Below are 20007 nucleotides of genomic sequence, written 5' to 3'. Positions count from 1 at the left end.
GACCAAACCTAGAGTAAATCAGTGCTGCAGTGTGAACTATGTGTGGTCACGACACACAGTAATAGCAGGATACAGACCTATGTGCTGGGAAAAAAAATAATTTTTACTTAAGCTGCTAAGTATACATGATAGTGTAGGCTCTGTCATTATTTTGCATGTGTTCCCATGCTTCTGCCATAAGAGGTAGTAGAACTTGACATCCACAGGTACTCAGATAAGCCATGACCTCGTTCTTGTCAGGCACTTGACCACTCCACTGTGCCGCGGATACACCAGGTACGCCTTTGCTCAGGCGGGGAGCCCGTGCCGCCGGTGCCTTGCGGCTCCTGGCTTCCCCTGGGGGGAAGTGCCGAGTGCCTCCCCTCCGCGGGGCCCAGCCGTGACAGCCGGAGGCGTCGTGCGGAGACGATGGCGAGGAACAGCGGAGGCGATGGCGAGGAACAGCGGAGGCGCCGGGGGGCCGGCCCGGCCCGCGGCCTGCGCGAGGTGCAAGGGGCTCGGGCACGCGGCTGGGCCGGGAGCGGCGCCGCCCGAGCCTGGCCGCGAGGGGGCGCCGCGCGGCGGCGGCGCGGAGGCGGGAGCGGCGGGAGCGGCGAGGGCGGGGGGCGGCGGCGGCGCGGCCGCGGCTGTCAGCGCCGCCCGAGCTGGGCTGCGAGCGGGCTCCGCGCCGCACGCACAGCTGAGCCCCCGCGCTGCCATGGAGCCGCAGGCACGCGGTGAGTCTCGTCGGGACAAAGCCCTCCGGGGCGGCGCGGGGGTCCCGTCCCTGCCGCCCGGAGCTGCGCTCACCCCTCGGGGAGGGCCGAGCCGGCGCGGGGACAGCGCGAACTGGGGCGGGGGGTGCCCGGGGCGGGGAGAGCCCGAGGGAGCCGCGGCCCGGGGCTCGGGCGGTGAGAGGAGCGCGGTGAGCGGTGCCCATGAGCGGCTGCCCGTGAGCGCTGCCCGGCGCCCGCCGCCTGTGGCAGCCCCAGGCTCGGCCGAGGAGCGCGGCGTGACCCGGCCCGGCCCGCGGGGCGTCCTCGCCCTGCGCCCCGTCCTCCATCCCGAGCCGGCATCCCCTTGGCTTTCCTTATGGCTGGGATGTTGGCGGCCGCTTTCCTCCTGCTGGCTTTAGGCGTTTCGCGGTCAGGTAGCTGACTGACAACTCTGCGTTAAGTTCGTGCCATCCAGGTTTGTTGGTTGTTTGAGGTGTTTTTGTGTGTCCTGCTCCGCTGGCCGTCCCCCTCCCCCGGTCGGGCTGCAGCCGCTGCCTCCCGTCGACAAGCGGGACGGTGCGAGCCGGACCAGCATCACCACCCCTGTCCTGGTGGCAGCCGGAGGGCGGGAGCCGCCTCCAGCATCAGAGACCCTGGGACTCGGCTTCCAGCAGAGCTCTGGATCCACCGAGAGCCGCTTAAAATCGGATCCGCTAAAATATTTCTGCAGCTTTGCAAACACGACATTCATTCATCTTAAGTGAGCATATTCTATTGCAACATTTACGGCTTACTTAGCTGTTCATATCTCTCTCTGGATAAAGTTAATTGGCGTCCAAAGAAGTGAAGAAACTTTTCGTGCAAGTTACAAATGATGTTTGTGTCAGCCAAAGAGATTTAGCACAGACAGGTCTTGCTCATCTTTATAATCTTCCTTGTGTTTTCTAAAGAACCTCATGGCTTTGTCACACAGGACTAAGCAGGTGGTACAAATATTTCTGCAAAATCAGAATGTTTAGTAAACATTTCATGTCATCTATAAAACATGGAGATGAAATAAGCACGAGACATATACTCATTGCAACTAACTGAAAAAATAGGCTTCCTAATTCCTAATAGGATAGTTAAAATCTGCCTTAAACAAATGCACTTAAAAGAGGCAATGTTGGCTTCAAATGTGTTTGTATGTAAAGGAATACAGTGGAAAATTGGAGTTCATGATGCTTGTGAATGAGAACCTTTCTGGCAAGTGTTGGGCATGTGCTGTCCCAATGGATGCATGGCTGAAGCTGCCTGGTGAAATAAATAGATCTGTGGCTCAGTTCTTGGGATTTTTAGAAGTCAGTATTAAGACTACAGCATAAGACTGTTACTTAAACTAATTTTCTGAATACATCTGTATAGCTACTATGATGGGAGCACCTGTTCATTAAACAGGACCTCCATATGACACAGAACTTGGATAATTCCTTGTTTTGTAGAGCTGATGGAAAACAGTATCAGATTCTGGCTAGCTGGATAGTGATGTATGTACATGTGAATCTTTTGCCTTCTCTGACTTGTAAGATGAGTAAACACACATGTTCTCAGCGCATGTTAAAAATTTAGGTCAATAAATGTGTTTTGCTAATGTATATTCAGGCCAGCAGCTCTGTTATTTCCCAAAGTCTTGAAGAATTCTTCTTCTGGATGACTATTGGCTAGTGAGAGAATGTAAAATTTTACCTGTATTCAATTCTTGAGTCACTTTTTTCTTCGGTTTCTCACCTGTGTGTTTTATTTCTGTCTCCCATTACTAAGAGAAAAAAAAAAAAAAAAGAGTATTGCTTTGATAAACAAGCAGTACAATCCAAGATTTTTGTGGTAGGTATTTGTATGCCAGCAACCCTTTGTTTTTACCCTCCTTTTCCTTCTAGACTTAATTTAGTGCATGCTACTGCAGTTATGGAGACTTCCTGGTAAAAAAAATTCGACCTGTATGTGTCTAATGCTGTCAAATTCAGTTAAGTACATCTAAGCACTGGCCAGAAGTCTGAATTTTTAAATCCCAGTTACACATTTTGCTGAGAACAGTTATAGCACTTTATTAACAAAACAGTAGCAATTTCCTTGAAAGACTGCTTTACTTCCAATATCTCCTTAAGCAGCAGGAGAAATGTATCTACATTTGAATGAGTTTATTAATTGCTTCTAAAGAATTTTCAGATGCCCACAGAGAAATGAATCCTGAATGGATTGTTCCAGTGTGCTCTGCTGGGGAATTGTATTCCAACTGAAAACATAAAGAAAAAGCTATGTATTTTAAAGCATAATTTTGTTGTTTGTGCCATTTTATATTGTCCTTAAGGCATATGCCTGAGAAGAGCAATTTTATGTTCAAGAAATGCATGCAAGTATAAAAAAGAGATTTCTTCAGAGCAGAAAAATAATTTTTGTCAGCATTTTTATATAGCAGCATAAGTTAACTTCATGAATCTTAATGCAGCTGTGGACAAAGAAAAGTATTAAGTGTAAATGTATCAAGGTACTGGTTAAAGGTTACAGCTACATTCCATGAGTTTCTGGGTGGTTCAAGGCACAATGTAATATCTGTCCATGCCCCGAAGACTGTGAAAATTAACTGCTCTGATACTTAAAGTAGTAGAGTGAGTTCTTGGACTGAAACAGAATTACTGTTTTACTTAAACATTTTGAATGTGTCTGGTACCATTCATGTGGATGAACTAGATAAGACAGGCAATTAGACAGAGGGTAATAGTAATTAATGTTAAAATTGTTTTCAAAAGAAATAACCACATGTTCCATATTAACAAATTCATATGTGCAATAAAAAAAATACTTTATATAAACTTTATCTTTAAGCCTCTGGGTGTTTTTCTCTTTGATTACTTCTTGTTCTTAATAGAAGAGCTGATCTGGGAACACACCAGCTAGGCTTGTACTAGGTGCTAAAAATTTCATAAGAGCATATTTGTTTTCCTTCCTATGGCTGCCAGTCAGTCATTTCTCAAGTGAAAAGTTTGGAAATCTGAAAAACAGTGTTTCTCTTTGAAAGGGAGGAAGATCCAAGCTATTTGCCTCTCATCATACTCATTCTACTCCAGATCCAGATTAACTGACTATCACATGTAGTCCTGCTTTCCAGTTTAAAACTGTGAATGTCCTGTAATAAAGACAGTACCATGGATATCTTTGTCTCTCATCCGAGAATCCCATGTGACTTTTTAACACTGGAGCTTTGCTCATTACACATTTCTCTTCTTTTGCAATAATTCTTCATTTCTTCATGCATCCAGATATAGTTGTACCCTCTTTCCCTGTGACATCCTCTCTTGATTCTTCCTCTGATAAAAAGCTTTGATGTGCAGCTTTCTGCTCCCTTTTTACCTACACAGGTAGCTCAGCCAGCTGCTTGCACTCCTGGCCTCTGAAGGGAGGCCAGACTCTCAGAGGCATGACTCTGTCCTAGCATTTTTCCTTAGAGCTATTCCTGACAGATGTTCTGCATCCTCAGTCAGTTATTCATTGTATCCATAATAGCTTGCAGTGGCTACACTCACCCCTGTCAGGTCTTGTAGAGAGAGCTGTGGTTAGTTCAGATGTTGGATGACTCCTCAAGGCCTTATCTTGTAGGCTTGCAGCACCTCTCTTCTTCCCTCTGCTGTGTGCAGTTGGCAAGCTCCTTCTGGGATCCTCAAGCTAGCTGCATCTGTCCTCTGAAACAGAGCAGAGAGGCAGCACCTTGGCATGTGCATTTGAGTGGAGCTTGTGGTCAGATGAGTATCATCAGAAGTCACAGCATTAGCCCAGTGCCCTCTCCCTGCCACAGTGGCACCTGCCAGTCAGGTGGTCTGAAGTCTCCATGGTGGGAGGCAGTGGTGAGGAGGACTTGTGTTACCTTGATACAGTGTACAAGACTTGCCAAAATGGCATTGGCAGCTTGGTCAGCATTAGCTCTCCTTGCTAGCTACTCATGTGGTTACTAATCCAGATAGGAATCTGGATAGAGTCAGTCTTGCAGTGGGAAGGTGGGGATAGAGAACACACGGTGATGCTACCTCACTGCAGCAGCAGTGCTGTAGCCATCAACCAAAACAGTGTCATGCTGGAGAGGGCAGCATCTTCCCTATCCTTGTGTTTGGGTCTGGTGCTTTACCAAGGAGCACCGATTGTTTTTGTTTTCATCTACATTGTTCACCTTTTCCCTAAGGACAGAGTACAACTACTGGTTTGGAGCTGATTTAGTGTAACTGTTTTATGAGAAGTGCTTGTCCACCTGTGCTTTTTGAGGCATCAGGATTCACTCCAGTTATCCAGGGGTTTGTGCTGTCTCTGTACCGCCTTCTAGAGCTCAGCATTGCCCCACTATGGAGGGGCAATGGAGAGAGGAGAGAGGACTTTGCAAAGGGGCAGGGGGGGATATTGGAGTAATTGAACCAGCCAGTGATAACCTGTTTATTTCACTGCATGACTGAAGTTTCATCTGCTGTGTTAATAAGACCACATGTAGAGGAGGTCAAGTGAAAAAGCCAGGGTTGTAATTTATGATAGGATTCTTAAGTATTTAACAACAGTGCACAAAGCTCAAAACAATAGGTCTTTCATGCTTTTTATACTACAAGGAGAGAAAATGCACGTGTGGAATTAGTTATTTGGTAGATCGGATTTTAAGTAAGTATATGTCTGAAATCAAATGCAGTGCTTCTCTTAAATTTTTGTACCTGTATTGTTTTCAGCTTCATGACTCTTGTCACAGGTTGAAGTTCCGTTTGCTGCAGCTGAGAAAATTTGAGTGGTTTCATGTTACACCTGAGAACTGAAAATAACATACTGTGGGATTCAGAAATGAGATATAAAAAAGAGACCTCATCTAAAATCTAGGACCAATCTTACAAGTGTTTTTAACTTTGACAATTTTGCAGCCAAGGGGACATAAAATGTAGAACATGCTGAAACAAAGACATCTAACCCAAAATCACGTTTTAAAATTCTTGCTCTATTTTTTTCCTGTGTCTTATTTTCACAGATCTGATGGTATGAGCTCTAGAAAGCAGCACAAGTATAATCTGAGTCTGCTTTGTGTACTAAAGTGCATTAGTGGAAAGATGAGCATGCTGATGCTGTCCTGATGTGCCTCACTGACTAGTACAGTAGAGAAATGAGTGGAACTTTTGAGGTGCTTTGCTTAAGCCATGTGCTGCTTGAAGAATGTGTCACAACATTGACTGAAGATTGCAAAGGGTTTGAAGGAATGTTGCCATATTTAAAAATTTATGTATCAATTGGTAGCTTGTTTCAGTGCAATCCTGGAATTTGGATTTAGAAATAATGTACTCAACCCTTGACTCAGAAAGTGTTTTCAGGGTAGAATGAATTCTTGCTTTCTAATTAGAAAATAACTCTTGAGGTAATAAATAAAAATGAGATCGGGCAGGCTAGTTTTATCTGATTTTATTTGTATCTCATAGAAATGCACAGTTGCGATGCCAAATTTTGTATATGTAGTATGCTATAGTCATATCACTACTGTCTAAACTGGGCCTTTTGGCTGCTGCATGCTCTAAACCCATCTTGTGTGAGAAATGGTGAGAAGGGACCGACAAATATGTATTTTAGTATCATGTCACACTGACCTTCAAAACCCTTCAAAACTATACAAGCGGATTTGTTTCATTCTTTGGGACAGAGGTAGTATTACTTAGCCGTCTTTGAGGTCCATGGATCAAAATCATATCTATCATATTATACTTCTGCATCCATTATGTGGTTAAGTGTTGCAGGTGAGTAATTGCAAACCACATATTTAGCAAGTGCTTGTATTGTACTTTAGCAGTGAATCTCCCTTTTCTTTCTCTTGTGCTGTCTCTCAGTCGCTCTTTCACTTCATACAAAGAAATATAATGGCAGAAGTGAGGATCTTGTTGCAAATGTTCTTATCAAAAAGTGTAAAACAGGTGCAAGAATGCAATAGCTACAAAGTGATACTTCCTGAAGTGCCATCCTACCATGATGATAAAGCTCTTGCCGTGTCTTCAATTTTCTCTCTCCCGCTTGGGTACATTTTACCTTTTCTGTGCTTTTAGGATTTTAAATCACCGGATGATAAAAAGGGCTCCTAAAAGGCTGCTCTTGTTAATTAATTACTTCTGTGTAAGATTTCTTGAACTTTTTGATCCTTTGTTACTTACTCCAGCAAAATGTTATTGTGCATATATTAATGGCATGTGATTAATGGCATGATGAAGTGAAGGACCCACTATTGGATCTCCAAGCAGACAAGAAAGATTCCACTGCAAATAGTTGCATAAAATACTAGGAATTTCTGTATTCTCTTCACATTACCTGTCATTTTTTCTTATGTAAGCTGATTGTTGAAAAATATCTCGTGCTTGTAGGTAAAGCCCCAGTCTTTTACAGCAACCAAATAATAAGACAGCAGTAAAATTTGTAAAGACATGTTTCCAGAGAAAAGGAAAAGTCATGGTTATGTGCGTGTATCCCAATAAAACAGCTTTTCTCATTTAGTGTGCTCTCCAATTAACAGGCTTGCAGATGCTTAGGAGCTATGTAGTCAGGGATCCAGTTCTTGGATTTTTTTTTTACATTATTGCATTTCTAGTCACTGAAGGAGAATCCAGGGAGCTCAGAGAACTGGGCGGGGGGGGGGGGTATAAAGAACAGATGGAGGTCTAATGACTTGTGTCATTTCCAGAAATGGGAGGCAATGATATGTCTTGAGCAGTCAGTTCCTTCTGAAGCAAAAAGGGCTGTCCAGAAGAATGCATACTTCTGGGGTTTTTTTTGTTGGTCTTCTAGGGTTTGGTTTCTGTAAAGTTGTCCTGCTCTCACCACTAATGTACTCTAGCCAGCAATTATCCTTGCTGTCCACCAAGAATGTAATAAAAGTACACAGAAACTAGAACACTAGTGGTGCTTTAGGCAGAGAGAGACCTAAAGATACATTCGGAAAATACTTTTGATATTCATAGAAGTGTGAAGTGCCTATAGATAGGTGTTGATTTTCCCAGTGAAAAATGTTTGCACAAAGTGTTTATGTAGCAGTAGATACTTTATATTCTTTCTGTGGTGCATGCTGGGCTGTTGCAGGCTAAAATTTCAATTTAAAGTGATCAGAGATAGTTGTATTTAAACACATCCAGGTTTTTCTTAGAGACGAGTAAAATATATGTACATTACAGAGTTAGAAGGGCAATTATGCCAGGAACAGAAGATTATCTTGTGCTCAAAGTATTTTAGGTAGATGGCAGCTATTAACTTATTATTGTGGGAGGAAGGAATCAAAGTCATAATCAGAGAGAACGATGTTTGCCATGTCATTACCTAACCAGTGCTGTGCACTATTATGTGCATATGAAGAACCAGTTAAGCCATGTGCTCTTGCAAGAGAAAATCCTTTAGTCATGTACTGAGATAGGTGGTTCAGAACTCTTGATAAGAAAGAAAAGATGACGGTGAAGAAGGAGCAATTACTTGAATAGCCTGACTGATTAAAAAAAAAAAAAAAAAAGGCTGCAGAATAATGTCATTCAGACATTCATATAAACTGAATCACAATGCAGACTTGAAGACTTAAATAAGGTCTTTGCAGAGCTAAATAACAGATTTTATCAGGAAACTGGAAGTCAAATACTACAGGTGGAGGAAAAATGTATTCTCTTGGTTTTAAATTGCTTCAGAAAACAGAGAAGCATAGATAATCAGCAATATATATGAAGCCTGCAGTAAGCACAAGGAATAAAGAAGAGTATGTAATGATAATAGTTTTTACCTATTTGGGAGAGGCTCAAAGATAGGAACCAGATTTAGACGTAGATCCAGAATTAGAAGGTTTCTCAGCTGTGTCCAGTTCTGCACAGAAATATGGAGCATGGACATGTCCTGAAAAAGTAGCAGCAGTATTTTGGTCATGGTTATGTGCTGTGTGTGGGAGTCAAGGATGGGGAGGGTAAGAAGAGGGTACTCAACAATTAAGTTGAGTAGGGATGAAGATGTGAATGAAAGCTATTAGCAGAGATGTAAGTATTGGAGTTCTGGTTTATTTCAGAAAAGTACATTGTGTTATGCCCCCCTTGCAACAAGTTCCTCAGTAAAATATTACTGCTTAAGGTAGTAGAAGAGTGAAGAGAAGACAAGGACTGTCTTGTGCTCATTTTCTAGACTTTTTTAAGGTACTGAAGTTAAAACAGGCATTATTTCACACTGGGTGATCTGTAAAGATTCTACATTGGAGTTTTGAATTCTATTCTTGCCACTTGAGTGTGGTCAATGCACCCTCAGCAGCATGGCAACTCATGCCATGTACTTAGTTAAACCCCATCCATCTCTTGCCCATTGGCTTGCCATTGCTTGTGCCCACAGCAGCTGTCATAGAAGCTCACCCTCTTTGGTTCAGGGCTTATCTTCTCAGCTGATCTTCAAGGAGAAAAAAAAATGGCAGCCCATGTGTCAGCTGCCATTTTCTGCTGGTATCTGAGGGTGAATTGGGAACCTCAAAGATTGAGGCTGTATGGTGCGGCTGGATGTGCCAGTGTCTGTCTCCTGGTCCAATCAATAGCCCCTCTTCCTGAAGCATGGTCTTTGTGTCACTAGGATGGCTGCATGGGGCATGCCATCTGTTTCTACACAGATAGCCAGGCCCCTAAACCCTGGGGGCCTCTACTCAGAGGCCCACTAAACAAACACATTTTTTCCTAAGGGCATTTTACACAACACTGAGTGGGCAAAGCCACAAAGTTAACAATGCCAAAAGCTCTTGAAGGCCTTAACCTGGAGCTTAACACGAGGAGCAGAATAGTAAGTGCTTCATTTCACACCTCAGGATGCTGGCAAAAAAGCTTGTGGGAAAAACAAGTGAAACTTGGTGGTGGACAGGCCCAGATAGGTGGTGCTATTCTGACTGAGAAGTGTTTTGTGTGGCCTGTGGGCAGAGAATAACTGTTACCCTAATTCCAAATTCCAGGTTTATCAGAGCAAACCACTGCAGCAAGACATCCTGTCTGAAAAGCAGTGTATCTGCAGGAGGTGGCATGGCACTCAAGCTGTTTGTCAATATATTTGGAGTATTTCCTTTAAAAAATAAAAAATCATGTCATCTTGAATAGAGGACCTGTGCAACAGTACATGGCCATTGTCTCTATTAAAATGTGTTGTTTTCAAATAATATTAATATAAATGAGCTTTGTTTTTATTGGTTTTAAATAAATTGTATTGCAGGTAAATGCATCCAAGAGTAGGTCAAGTTTATTTAGGGAAGACTAGGGGAAGTTTCCACTGTCATATGACAAAACTCCCCCTCCCCATTCCTCCCTCCCTATTAGGAAGGCAAAAGTGCACTGGTACAAAGTAGCTAGTCTTAATTATGAAGGGATTAGAGGGTGAAGCAGGTGGTGCTTTAAAAATTGGGGGCTGGGAGGGAGGAGGACACAACACACAAGACATGTCTGCTCTGAGAAGTGTTTGATTCAGTGCCTCATTGCGGTGGCCGTGAGCTTTTACATAATGTAACATAAAAAATTAAGAAAAACTCTGGGAAAAGGAACTGTATCTTTGTCCCAACTTAGAGAGTGATGTCAGCTCTGGGGCCTCCAACTTAAGAAAGAAGTGGAGGGCCATAGAAATAATGAGAAAGCTGGAGAACCTGTTCTAAGAAAACAGGTTGAGAGCGTTAGTGTTGTTCAGCTTGGAGAAGAAAAGGCTTTGAGGAGACCTTACAGCACCTTCCAATACTTGAAGGGGTCTACAAGAGAACTGGAGGGACTTCTTTCAAGGCTGTGTAGTGGCAGGGCAAGGGGAAATGGCTTTAAACTGTTAGAATCGGTTAAGATTTAATACCAAGAAGAAATTATTTACAGTGAGGGTAGCGAGACAAAAGAACAGGTTGCCCAGAGAAGTTGTGGATGCCCCATCCTTGGAAGTGCTCAAGGCCTGGTTGGATGGGGCTTTGAGCAACCTGGTCTAATGGAAGGTGTCCCTGCCCATGGCAGAGTGGTTGGAACTTGGTGATCTTTTAGGTCCCTTCCAACTCAAACTATTCTACGATTTATTGGTGCTTATTTGTAATTATGCTGCCTACAAAGCTTAGTCACAGATCACAGATATTTTGTGCCAAACAGTATGCAATAAGGCAGTCCTGGTCCTTTAAAACTGTGATCTTTACTCTCCCAGTATGAGATTGATCACAGAGGGGAAAGATCATTTGTCCCTTTTATCCCAGCATTCCTAAATGTGAACTTTAGTTTATGTAACAATGTAGAGACATTTATTTAGTATTAAAACAATGGAAGTAATGAATTTGAGCCTTAAGAGGATACAGAATCTATCATGTACCCAAGTATAATTGCTTCCTGTGTATTTTCCCTAGTACATTTACAGGACCAAAAGTGACACATCTGTCTTACATGTTGAAAGAGCTGAAAGAGAGTGTGAGAAAAGCAGACAACCTGCTGGCTGCAGCATGATTTTGCTCATTTTTAAATTACACTTTTAAAGATCTTGTTAGTTACGTGTTTTGTGATCTAAAGGACACAAAATATGACTACATGAAGAATTTATTTTGTAATTAAAAAATATAATTTTATTACTTCTTGCAGTACAGATACATTGTTGGAAGTTAATTGAGGAGGCTTTTGAGTTTAATTATACTGCCATTAGATTGCTATCTAATTATATTTTTTTTTGCACCTGGCTTTAGAAAAGTACAATAAACTGATTCATTCTTAGGAGAGAAAGGTTATTAAATCCTGCCATTAAGTTTCAGTGATTCTGATTCAATGAAGCAGATGCATGATCTTAATTATACAATTGATGCGATTGCTGTCACTTCTACCGGCCGAGGATGGGACCCCAGGTGCCTCTCTGTTCAGAGATGAGAAAAATGTACTGTCATGTATTTTTAGTATGAAAGGGTGGGTTTAAGAAATGTGACTGACAACTTCCACCTCTGACTACCCGCATTGCTCTGTCATAGCTCTTATCTTCCCCTACATTGCTTTTTCTCTAGTTTGATTATACATGCATTATTCCTTCATTTGCTTTATTTGTGTTACAGTTTCTAGAGTACCTTATTTGTAGAGAACAAGTCCCTTTTGTGATGCAGTGTTATCCACTTTCTCATTCCCTATTATTCCATTGTGACTTCATCTTTTTCCTTCTTTTTCCCTGTTCTTCCTAAAGAAAAAGAGATGACAACTCTTCCACTTGAGGCATTTTTTTCTTACCATTGACTTCACAGGAAGTTGTGCAGTATGATCAATAGAAAGCACAGAAAGTGGTACAATGCTGTCATTACTTTCAGTTTGACATAATAGAAGGAACCTTCTACTGTCTTTAAACAATTACATTTCACAACAATTGCTTTGTTTTTCCATAGCTACAGCTTGAAAATGTTACCCTTGTCTTGTCCAGGCATTTAGAATTATTATTCTATGCAAAGAGATTTTGCTATAGAGTACAATGTGCAAGATCATCCTTGCATTCCTGGACATTTCAGATAATTATTTTGCTTGGAAGATCACTTCCCAGGTTGAAATCTTAGGTTGAAGTAAGTGATATGTATTTTTTTAACCGTTATTGCTATTCTCACTTTTATCCATCGTGTTTCCATGACTATAAAACTCCTTATCAATGTGTATGGTTTCTTGGTGCAGTGGTCAAGATGTTGAGTCTCTTTTCTGCCAGATTTTTGGTATATAGATTGGCAGCTGTGTCAGCGGTTTCTGGGGGAAAAAGAAGGTAGAGACATCCTCAAAGTATGATTAATTTCTTTTTTTTATACTAAAACAGAGAAAAGAATCAGCACCGTAAAACTGGCTATTTATCCAGGAGCTCCAAATAAAAGTTTTCCTTTGTTTGGAAATCTGCCAATCTATTTCATAGCTATGGATTGATTTTCTTACTACTTTGGTTTGCAAGGATTAAGAGATGGAAGGCAAAGTTTTAACGAAGTCAGTAATAAGATGCTACAGGATGACCTACTCCGAGATTTTAGACTACATCCTAGAACTCTTGAATACCCAAAAATACTCTCTCCCTATCCTTGACACTGCTGCCAGCCTAAAGCTCAGTTGAGAAGGGGAATGAAGACACTTGCCCATCCCTTTCTCTCTTTGAAGGAACATACTCAGAGCAAAAAGAAGACTGAGCCCACATGGTTGCAGAAAGTAGAACCTACATTTTTCTGTAATGTTTACATTTTTAGTCTACATCACCTGTGCATCTTGAATATTTCCCTCTCTTATCCAAGGTGAATCCAGCCTCTGAGTTTGTTTTTCAATCATAACTTCAAAATCAACCTTATATTTTCAGTTCTAAGTCCTTTAGGAGAGTGGCAGGCTGTATGTAATTGTTGGGCTCAAGCCTAAGCAAGTTAAGACAAGTTCAGACTTGTCCACAGTTGGAACCAGACACAGAAGGGAAGATCTTCCTTCAGTAGTTTGTTTTCTAGATGAATTAAATGATAACATCTTTTCCTATTTTGATCTTCCAGTAATAACTTTGTAGTGGAAAAAATAGTATGGAAATCCTTGCAACTTCTGATAGCTTTTTCTGATCAATTTAGTTATTTAGTACATGTTTCTAGTCCCCCTTCTCCTCCCACCTTAATCTCTATATCTGGCATTAAGACTACATTATAAAGAAGATCAAAGACACTAATGCAGTGTCTGGACAGTTCCTTTGTTCTACTTACCATTTCATCCCTTTGAAGATTTCATTGCAATTGAAATTTGTGAACAAGTGTTTTCCAAGTTTAAATAAGGAACTCTAATGACATGGCAAAAGAAGCTGTAGCAAGTCGTTTTGCTTACTAGAAGGGTTATGTAATTTGTTTTCTCACTATTGGATGTGAATGCTAGATAACGAGGTAGATATGGTATTTTTAATTAGTTGAAAAACAAAAAAGCAGAGCAGTAAAAGCAATTCGATTCTTAAATGCTTTGTTGACACAAAGGATCATCTATATATTTCCTTGAATGAATGTTAGAAAATGTACACAAACAGAAAATTGATGGTTTTTACCTTAATTTTGTTGTCATTATGGTTAATTCAACAGAATCAGTGCCTATAGTGTAAGATTTTCCTTTTGTTCATATTTCTGGGGGGCGTTTTGGGCTTGGTTTTCTTTTTTAAACAGTCAACATACAAGAAATAGTCTCATGTGTACTACTCTAGAACATGAGTCTGAGATGAATACAGAGAAAATATATAAAAAGCGCTAACTAAAATATCTTTATGTAGTTAATCTTTAGATACCTGAGTAAGTAGAAAAATTCTGTGATGGATTTTATCATTGTATTATTTGGTTATTTTAAATTTTGTAGAATAGTTATAGATCTTCTAGATTCGAAGTCGCTTATTAAATCTGTCATCCCTACAATTCTACTGGCAAACATATGCACAGCATCGATCGATGCTGAAACAGTTCCTTGCATTAAATCAGATTTAACAGCAGACCGTAGAATTAGGGTCACTAGTCTTAGCCACAATTACCATGAACTTTGGGGGAAATATCAAAAATGCCCATTTCAGCACACTGGAACTACTTGCATGGTTGTTGTATTATTTTGTCATATGAGCCTTTCAGAAGAACACAATAAATGTGCTTCCCCAGCTGTTCACCTCCTCCTACTTCTTTCTATATAAATCTCCTAATACAAAGGGTTTTCTGCTCATTTGTTTCAACTTGGGTCCTTCTCTATGACTTGCAGTTCATAATTACTGATAATCCCATACTTTTAATGTATCATTCATATTTTATCTAATGATATATGTGACAGTAAGTACTTAAAATTTCTTTAAACTAGAAGCCAAACAGTGTTTTGCATTGATTCGAACCTATTATATGATTTCCCACACTTTATGGGGGCAAGTTTTTTTGTTATTTTGAAGTAATATATGTCCAGAAAATCACTAGTTTGCCTGTTTGTGGAGGATAAATGAGTTAAACATGAGTATATTATTAGTGTAATTTGCTGTAGTAACAGGAGGTTGTATGAAACCATAGGACCTGCAGTCTTGTCTCCAGCAATCCTACACCGCAAGACAAGCCTGTCTGGAAGACATAATGAGGGAGGTGGGCTGGGTCTTGCATCTGTCTCTGGTCAGAATCTTGTGACAGCATATCCCAGAGCTAATTGTTGATTAATTGATTAAGCTCTGGATTGAGCTTCATTGCAAATGGAGAAGTGGAGAGAAGGAGATAGGTAATGAGAACTCCTTAATTGACCATGGAAAATGAGGGAGGGGAAGTTCAAGGAACAGGTTCTAAGACAGCTTCTGTTCTATTGATGCCTCTTGTGTGATTTTTTTTTTTTTAATAGTGTAATAGAAATGCTGGGCAGGCACAGCAACTGAAATTAAATTCAGGAGCAACAGAATTAAGTTAATCTGTATAAGATATAGTAGGAGAAGAAAACAGATGTTAGTTAGTGGTAGTGTCTAGGCTCTATCCTCATGCCTGCTTGAATGAAACTTGGAAAATATGTGGTTTAGATCAATATGTGGAGATCAATGCCTAAAATACTGTGCTGTTAGTAAAGGACATAAGAGATACAGGATATCACCAATGTCACAGGTTCTTGTAAATGGCTGGTAAACTACTTGATGAGCTCCTAATTCACTCAGGGAAGCTTGTAACACCTATACAAGGTAAAGCAAAAGTTATTCAACCACCCAACAACTGGATTGCTCTTCTAAAAGGGTGCAAAGTTAATTTCCAATTCCATACCTGGATATTAGTGCAGTTTGGAAATAATAGCAGCTCTGCATCTGAACAATTAATAACAATTTAACCACAATCCCAGATTTTCCAGATCTGACCACAGCTGGAAGCAAGGCATGATCTTCAGTATTTCTGAGAGGAATAGGTAAGAGGAAAGGGAATGCAACTTGAAGGCAATTTTTTTTTTCCTGCTACCAATGACCTTATGTTAATCTTGAAAACAACTCAGCTACTTGTACAATTCCCTTCCCAGACTGATCAAGCCTTCATGGCTCAGAACTAATACTTATGCATCTTTAAGCAAAAATACTGTCTTTCCCCAGAGCAATTCCTGTGTGTTGTCAGGTTATGTAGCTGGGCAGGAGAGAAAATGCCTCAGTCTTCTTCAATACTGAGAGGAGACCTCATAGCAGTCTACAGTTTTCTCATGTGAGGAAGTGTAGAGGCTGCTACTGATCTCTTCTCTCATGACCAGTGGACAGGACCTGAGGGAAGAGCCTGAAGCTGTTTCAGGGGAGGTTTAGCTTGGATATTAAGGAAAGGTTTTTCACCGAGAGGGTGGTTGGACACTGAAGAAGTTTCCTGGGAAAGTGGTCACAGCTCTAAGCCTGCCAGAGTTCATTGGGCACTCTGAAACACATGGTATGATTCTAGGTTTTGGCCTGTGCAGAGTCAAAAGCTGGGCCTTGATGATCCTTGTGGGTCTCCTCCAACTCAGAATAGTCTATGATTCTATGCTCCTATTCCATGTCCACCCAGGATTTTGAGACTGTACGAGATCAGAACTTGCAGGTGGGCTTATATCCCTTCAGTTGTACTGGAGGGTGCTAGGCTGCTCTGTCTCCTGCATGATCAGGGAATCACAGAACTTCCTTCAGTCTGGTGACCAATGTGTGAGAGATGACAGTATCTAGAGAGAGAAAACAGTGACTGGAAGAAATGTTCTGCTGCCCTTGGAGTGTCACACTGCAGAAACACCCACAAATCTTGAGCAGTAGGTACACCTATGATCCAAAGCATCCTTGAGTCCTAACTCAAGGCTCCAAAGCACTGTGTTAGGTTATCAGCACACCTGGGCTGATAAGCTCTGTAACTTCAGTGGAGAGCTAGTACAGTACGAGTCTGAGCTGGTGGATGCTGACCTCCACTATCCTCCATTTCAAATATAATGTTCTAATTGTAACCACTCTGCTATTGTTGCTGCTAGAATCTAAGTATTCTCACGTGAGGAAGTTTCAGAACTCAGACTGGCCTAAAGAAGGCTGTGACCCACAGTATGCTGAAGAGATGTTCAGACTGGAACTGTGACATGACCAAAGTGAAACATTTGCAGAGGGGCAATGAGCATTATGGAGAACTCTCGTAGCTTGAACAAGAGAGTAGAGACTGCAGGATCAGACTAGATTTTAGAGGACTTAACAAGAAATAAAGGACAAAAACTGGGAGAGAAACTGGATGAGTTTGCAAAGTATCATAGTGAAGATTGACATGTATTTGTTGTTCTGGAATGCATTGTAATTTCAGTCCAGGCTTGAAGTTTAAACTTGGCCATTAGGCCAAGTGTTAAGTGTTATTCAGTTGTTTCTGGTGATTTTGTCCATGTTGGCTTCCATCTCTTGCCTAGCCACTCCAAAATTAATTTTATCCCTTGAGCATGGATCTGCCTTCTTTTTGGCTTAAGGATCAGTTGCTCTGAGATCACCTCATCTCAACATCTATCCCAAGGCTTCCCTTAAGGGTTTTCAACCCTGTTGCCCCTTAGATCCTTCCCATCACTTCCATCAGCTGCCCTGTACCACTGCTCCTGCATCCATGAAAAAATAGACTGTGCAGACTAAGTTTAGCTTGAGTCCCATAGCAACACTATTAATCCTCAAACAAATACCAAATAACAATTGTGTTTAGACATGTAGGGGTGTTAATAAAGGTGATTTGGGAGTGTTCCTACTGAATAAATATGCTTTCCTTTGTCCTGATTTCAGCAATCTAGGTTTTCCTGGCAAGCTGCTTTTTGGGTAATAGCTAAGATTTCAACTATTTCTATATGCTGTCAGGTTTTAAAAAGGTTTTGTCCTAGGGTGGTGACCTATTTCTGCATACAGTGCCAGGCAGGGTTTCAGCACCTGTGTTGCTGCTCTTTATCTTCCCACTCAGGGAAGATTGTAATTAACAAGGCTGAATTCACTCCATCATGTTCCAGGGAAGTTGATGGTATGAATTGAATCAGTTCTGTTCTGTTAAATAGAAGGAAATCCAGGTACACTGGGGTACTCTAGGTGAAGGAAATGGCAGAAGGCTGGAGGGAGCTTAGTTTTCTGCATGAAAATGTAAAGTGCTCAATTTCAACAGACTTGTTCCTTGTAATCTCTGTTCTTTAATGCCCAAACTTAACTAGGCTGTATTTTAATCTCTGTATAGTAGAGTATACGAGCCTCTGTGGAGCTAGGAAAGAAATTGTTCTCTTCCATATTAAGCAGTATACAGGTCTCAGGAGTCAGCAGAGATGGCTTATTACCCTGCTAGGGAACTGAAATAAAGGGAAAAGTGCTGTCCCAGGTATAAGCTGGAGGAGATTTTTGTTCCACAACAGAAGAAGATCTAGAATTTAAAATGAGTTCCAAAGTAACTGGAATGTTTTCTATTATCTCATGGTTTGCATTGTTTTCTCTGCAGGCCATAAACAATGTGAGGCTCCTAGTGGCTGGAGCCCCAGCAATCTTCTCTTCATTGAATGATTGGGAGATAGGAAATATTTTGTTTCATCAGTACCTATTATGCCAGGCAGGCTCTGGTCTTGCAAGCATTTATGCACTTATCTTGCATGTATGTGCAAGCATGTATGCACTTATCTTGCTTATTATAGATACTGACCCTGATCTTGGGCATGCAGAAGAAGAAAGTAACAAGAATTTGTTCCCCCTTCACAGGCTTAGATTGAGCAATCAAGGAATGCTTCTCACTAACATTCAGAAAATTCAAACAATAGGTGTGGCATTTGCTTCTGCAAACTCTGTACATCTGTAAGGTTTCAAGTTGCTGCAATTTTTAGAGAAAACTTGGCTCTGTAATATACTTCCTTTATTATTCAGTGTACTATTGCTACTCTTCACATCAGTGATTCACATTAGGCAGCTTTCTTATTTTGAAGAAAAAGCTTTCTTTTTTTTTCTTCTGTATTGTTAGAAGCAAGAAAATGCCTTATCAGGGATTAGTAAGGTCCAAGGTGATTAATTTCTGGGAATAAGTGGTGCTTATTAAATTGTTCCTGTGCAGACACTACCCGGTGATACTTCCAATAGCTTTTCAGAAGCAAAGAGAAGCCGAATGCAAATGATTGTGGCAGGAAAAGGATGGTTTTTCTTTGTGTTTTTTTTTCCTAATGTGTAAATACTATATCATTCTTAGATTTTAGGGGAGGCCAATACAATAATTGAAATAATTAATAATAGTTGTCTTCACCTTTTAACTTTTTAAGGCCTGTTAGAAACTCAGTCGTTCCATGAAGCAGATGAAGATGTGGTCACTGATGTTGATTTCACCAATATGATTTCTGAAGAAGAAAAAGAAGAGTTAAAGATTGAGCTGGCCAAGGTAATGAATTTGAATTTCTGTGAGTGTTACTGTTTCTAATTCCTCAAACTGGAAGCTATTAATTTTAGGATGAAGTATACATCATAAAGGCATGCCTTTCCTTTTTGGTAAAATTATTTTAGGCAACAATAATGTAGCTTATAATTTTCTTATATACCTATTTTTTGAAGGTTAAATATCTTCTACTTGATGATTGTACTGTGAAAGTCTAATGCACGTTCCCATCTTAGTCAAGACGTGTCTTTATTTATAAATGTTCTTGGAAAAAGAATGAAAGGTGTTCTCATTAGATCTGTGGTATTGTTGTTATAGTGGCTGTGCCACCTGATAGAAAAATTTCTTTTTGTGGCGCTCAGAGGAAAAGGTAATGATGATGGTTACAGAAGAGGCTGATGATAATAAGCACAGTAATTTTATCATATTTTTGTTTCTTTTGGCACTGATGTGTTTTGAGAAGGTAGTATCTTTCTTCGGGAGTCTGGAACTCAGGACACTGTGAAGAGGCTTAAAAATAATAAGGAGATGGGAGGAAAAAGGTGTGAACTACATGATCTCTTTATTACAAAGATTAAAGAGATTGTCTATATTTCGTCGACTGTGGAAGGATGGATTCAGTTTTAATTATTACTGCTGAATACTGCAGAAAAGTGAAATTCCAGAATGGAAAATGAGAGAATGGGGAAAACTCTGGGTTTAATTTTTTGAAATATGACTCAAATAACAGAAATCACAGCCATATGAATGTGAGGAGTTGGTTTTGCTTTAACTGGAATACTTAAATTGATATTAAGTTGTACTGCTTTGAGTACTTACAAAGTACTCTAAGAAGTAACATCTATAATGACTTTCAAGTAATTTGAAAGCACTTGCAGTGCTGATTCAGGATTTTCAAATGAAACAGAAGACTGTTTTTTCACTTTAATATTTTATCAATCTTTGTGTTTCTGAGTTGCTAGTTAACTTTTACTTCTTTGCTGATCCTGT

At 40.6% G+C, this 20007-nt stretch overlaps 1 protein-coding gene across 2 annotated transcripts in view; it reads left to right on the top strand.

Annotated features, from left to right (window-relative positions):
• The first annotated feature begins 616 nt into the window (after positions 1-616).
• TPD52L1 (TPD52 like 1) overlaps positions 617-20007 on the top strand; it is a 50506-nt gene continuing 31115 nt past the window's right edge. For both annotated transcript variants that reach the window (XM_053973744.1, XM_053973742.1), the window contains exons 1-2: positions 617-716; positions 18908-19023. In XM_053973744.1, the coding sequence (XP_053829719.1) occupies positions 698-716; positions 18908-19023 (135 nt within the window). In that variant the 5' untranslated portion in view covers positions 617-697. The remainder of the gene's footprint in view (positions 717-18907; positions 19024-20007) is intronic.

This window comes from Vidua macroura, chromosome 3 (assembly GCF_024509145.1).
Source record: "Vidua macroura isolate BioBank_ID:100142 chromosome 3, ASM2450914v1, whole genome shotgun sequence".
In the NCBI taxonomy this organism is placed as follows: domain Eukaryota; kingdom Metazoa; phylum Chordata; class Aves; order Passeriformes; family Viduidae; genus Vidua; species Vidua macroura.
Note: the sequence above shows the minus strand (reverse complement) of the source record. Positions and strands in the feature narration are given on the sequence as shown.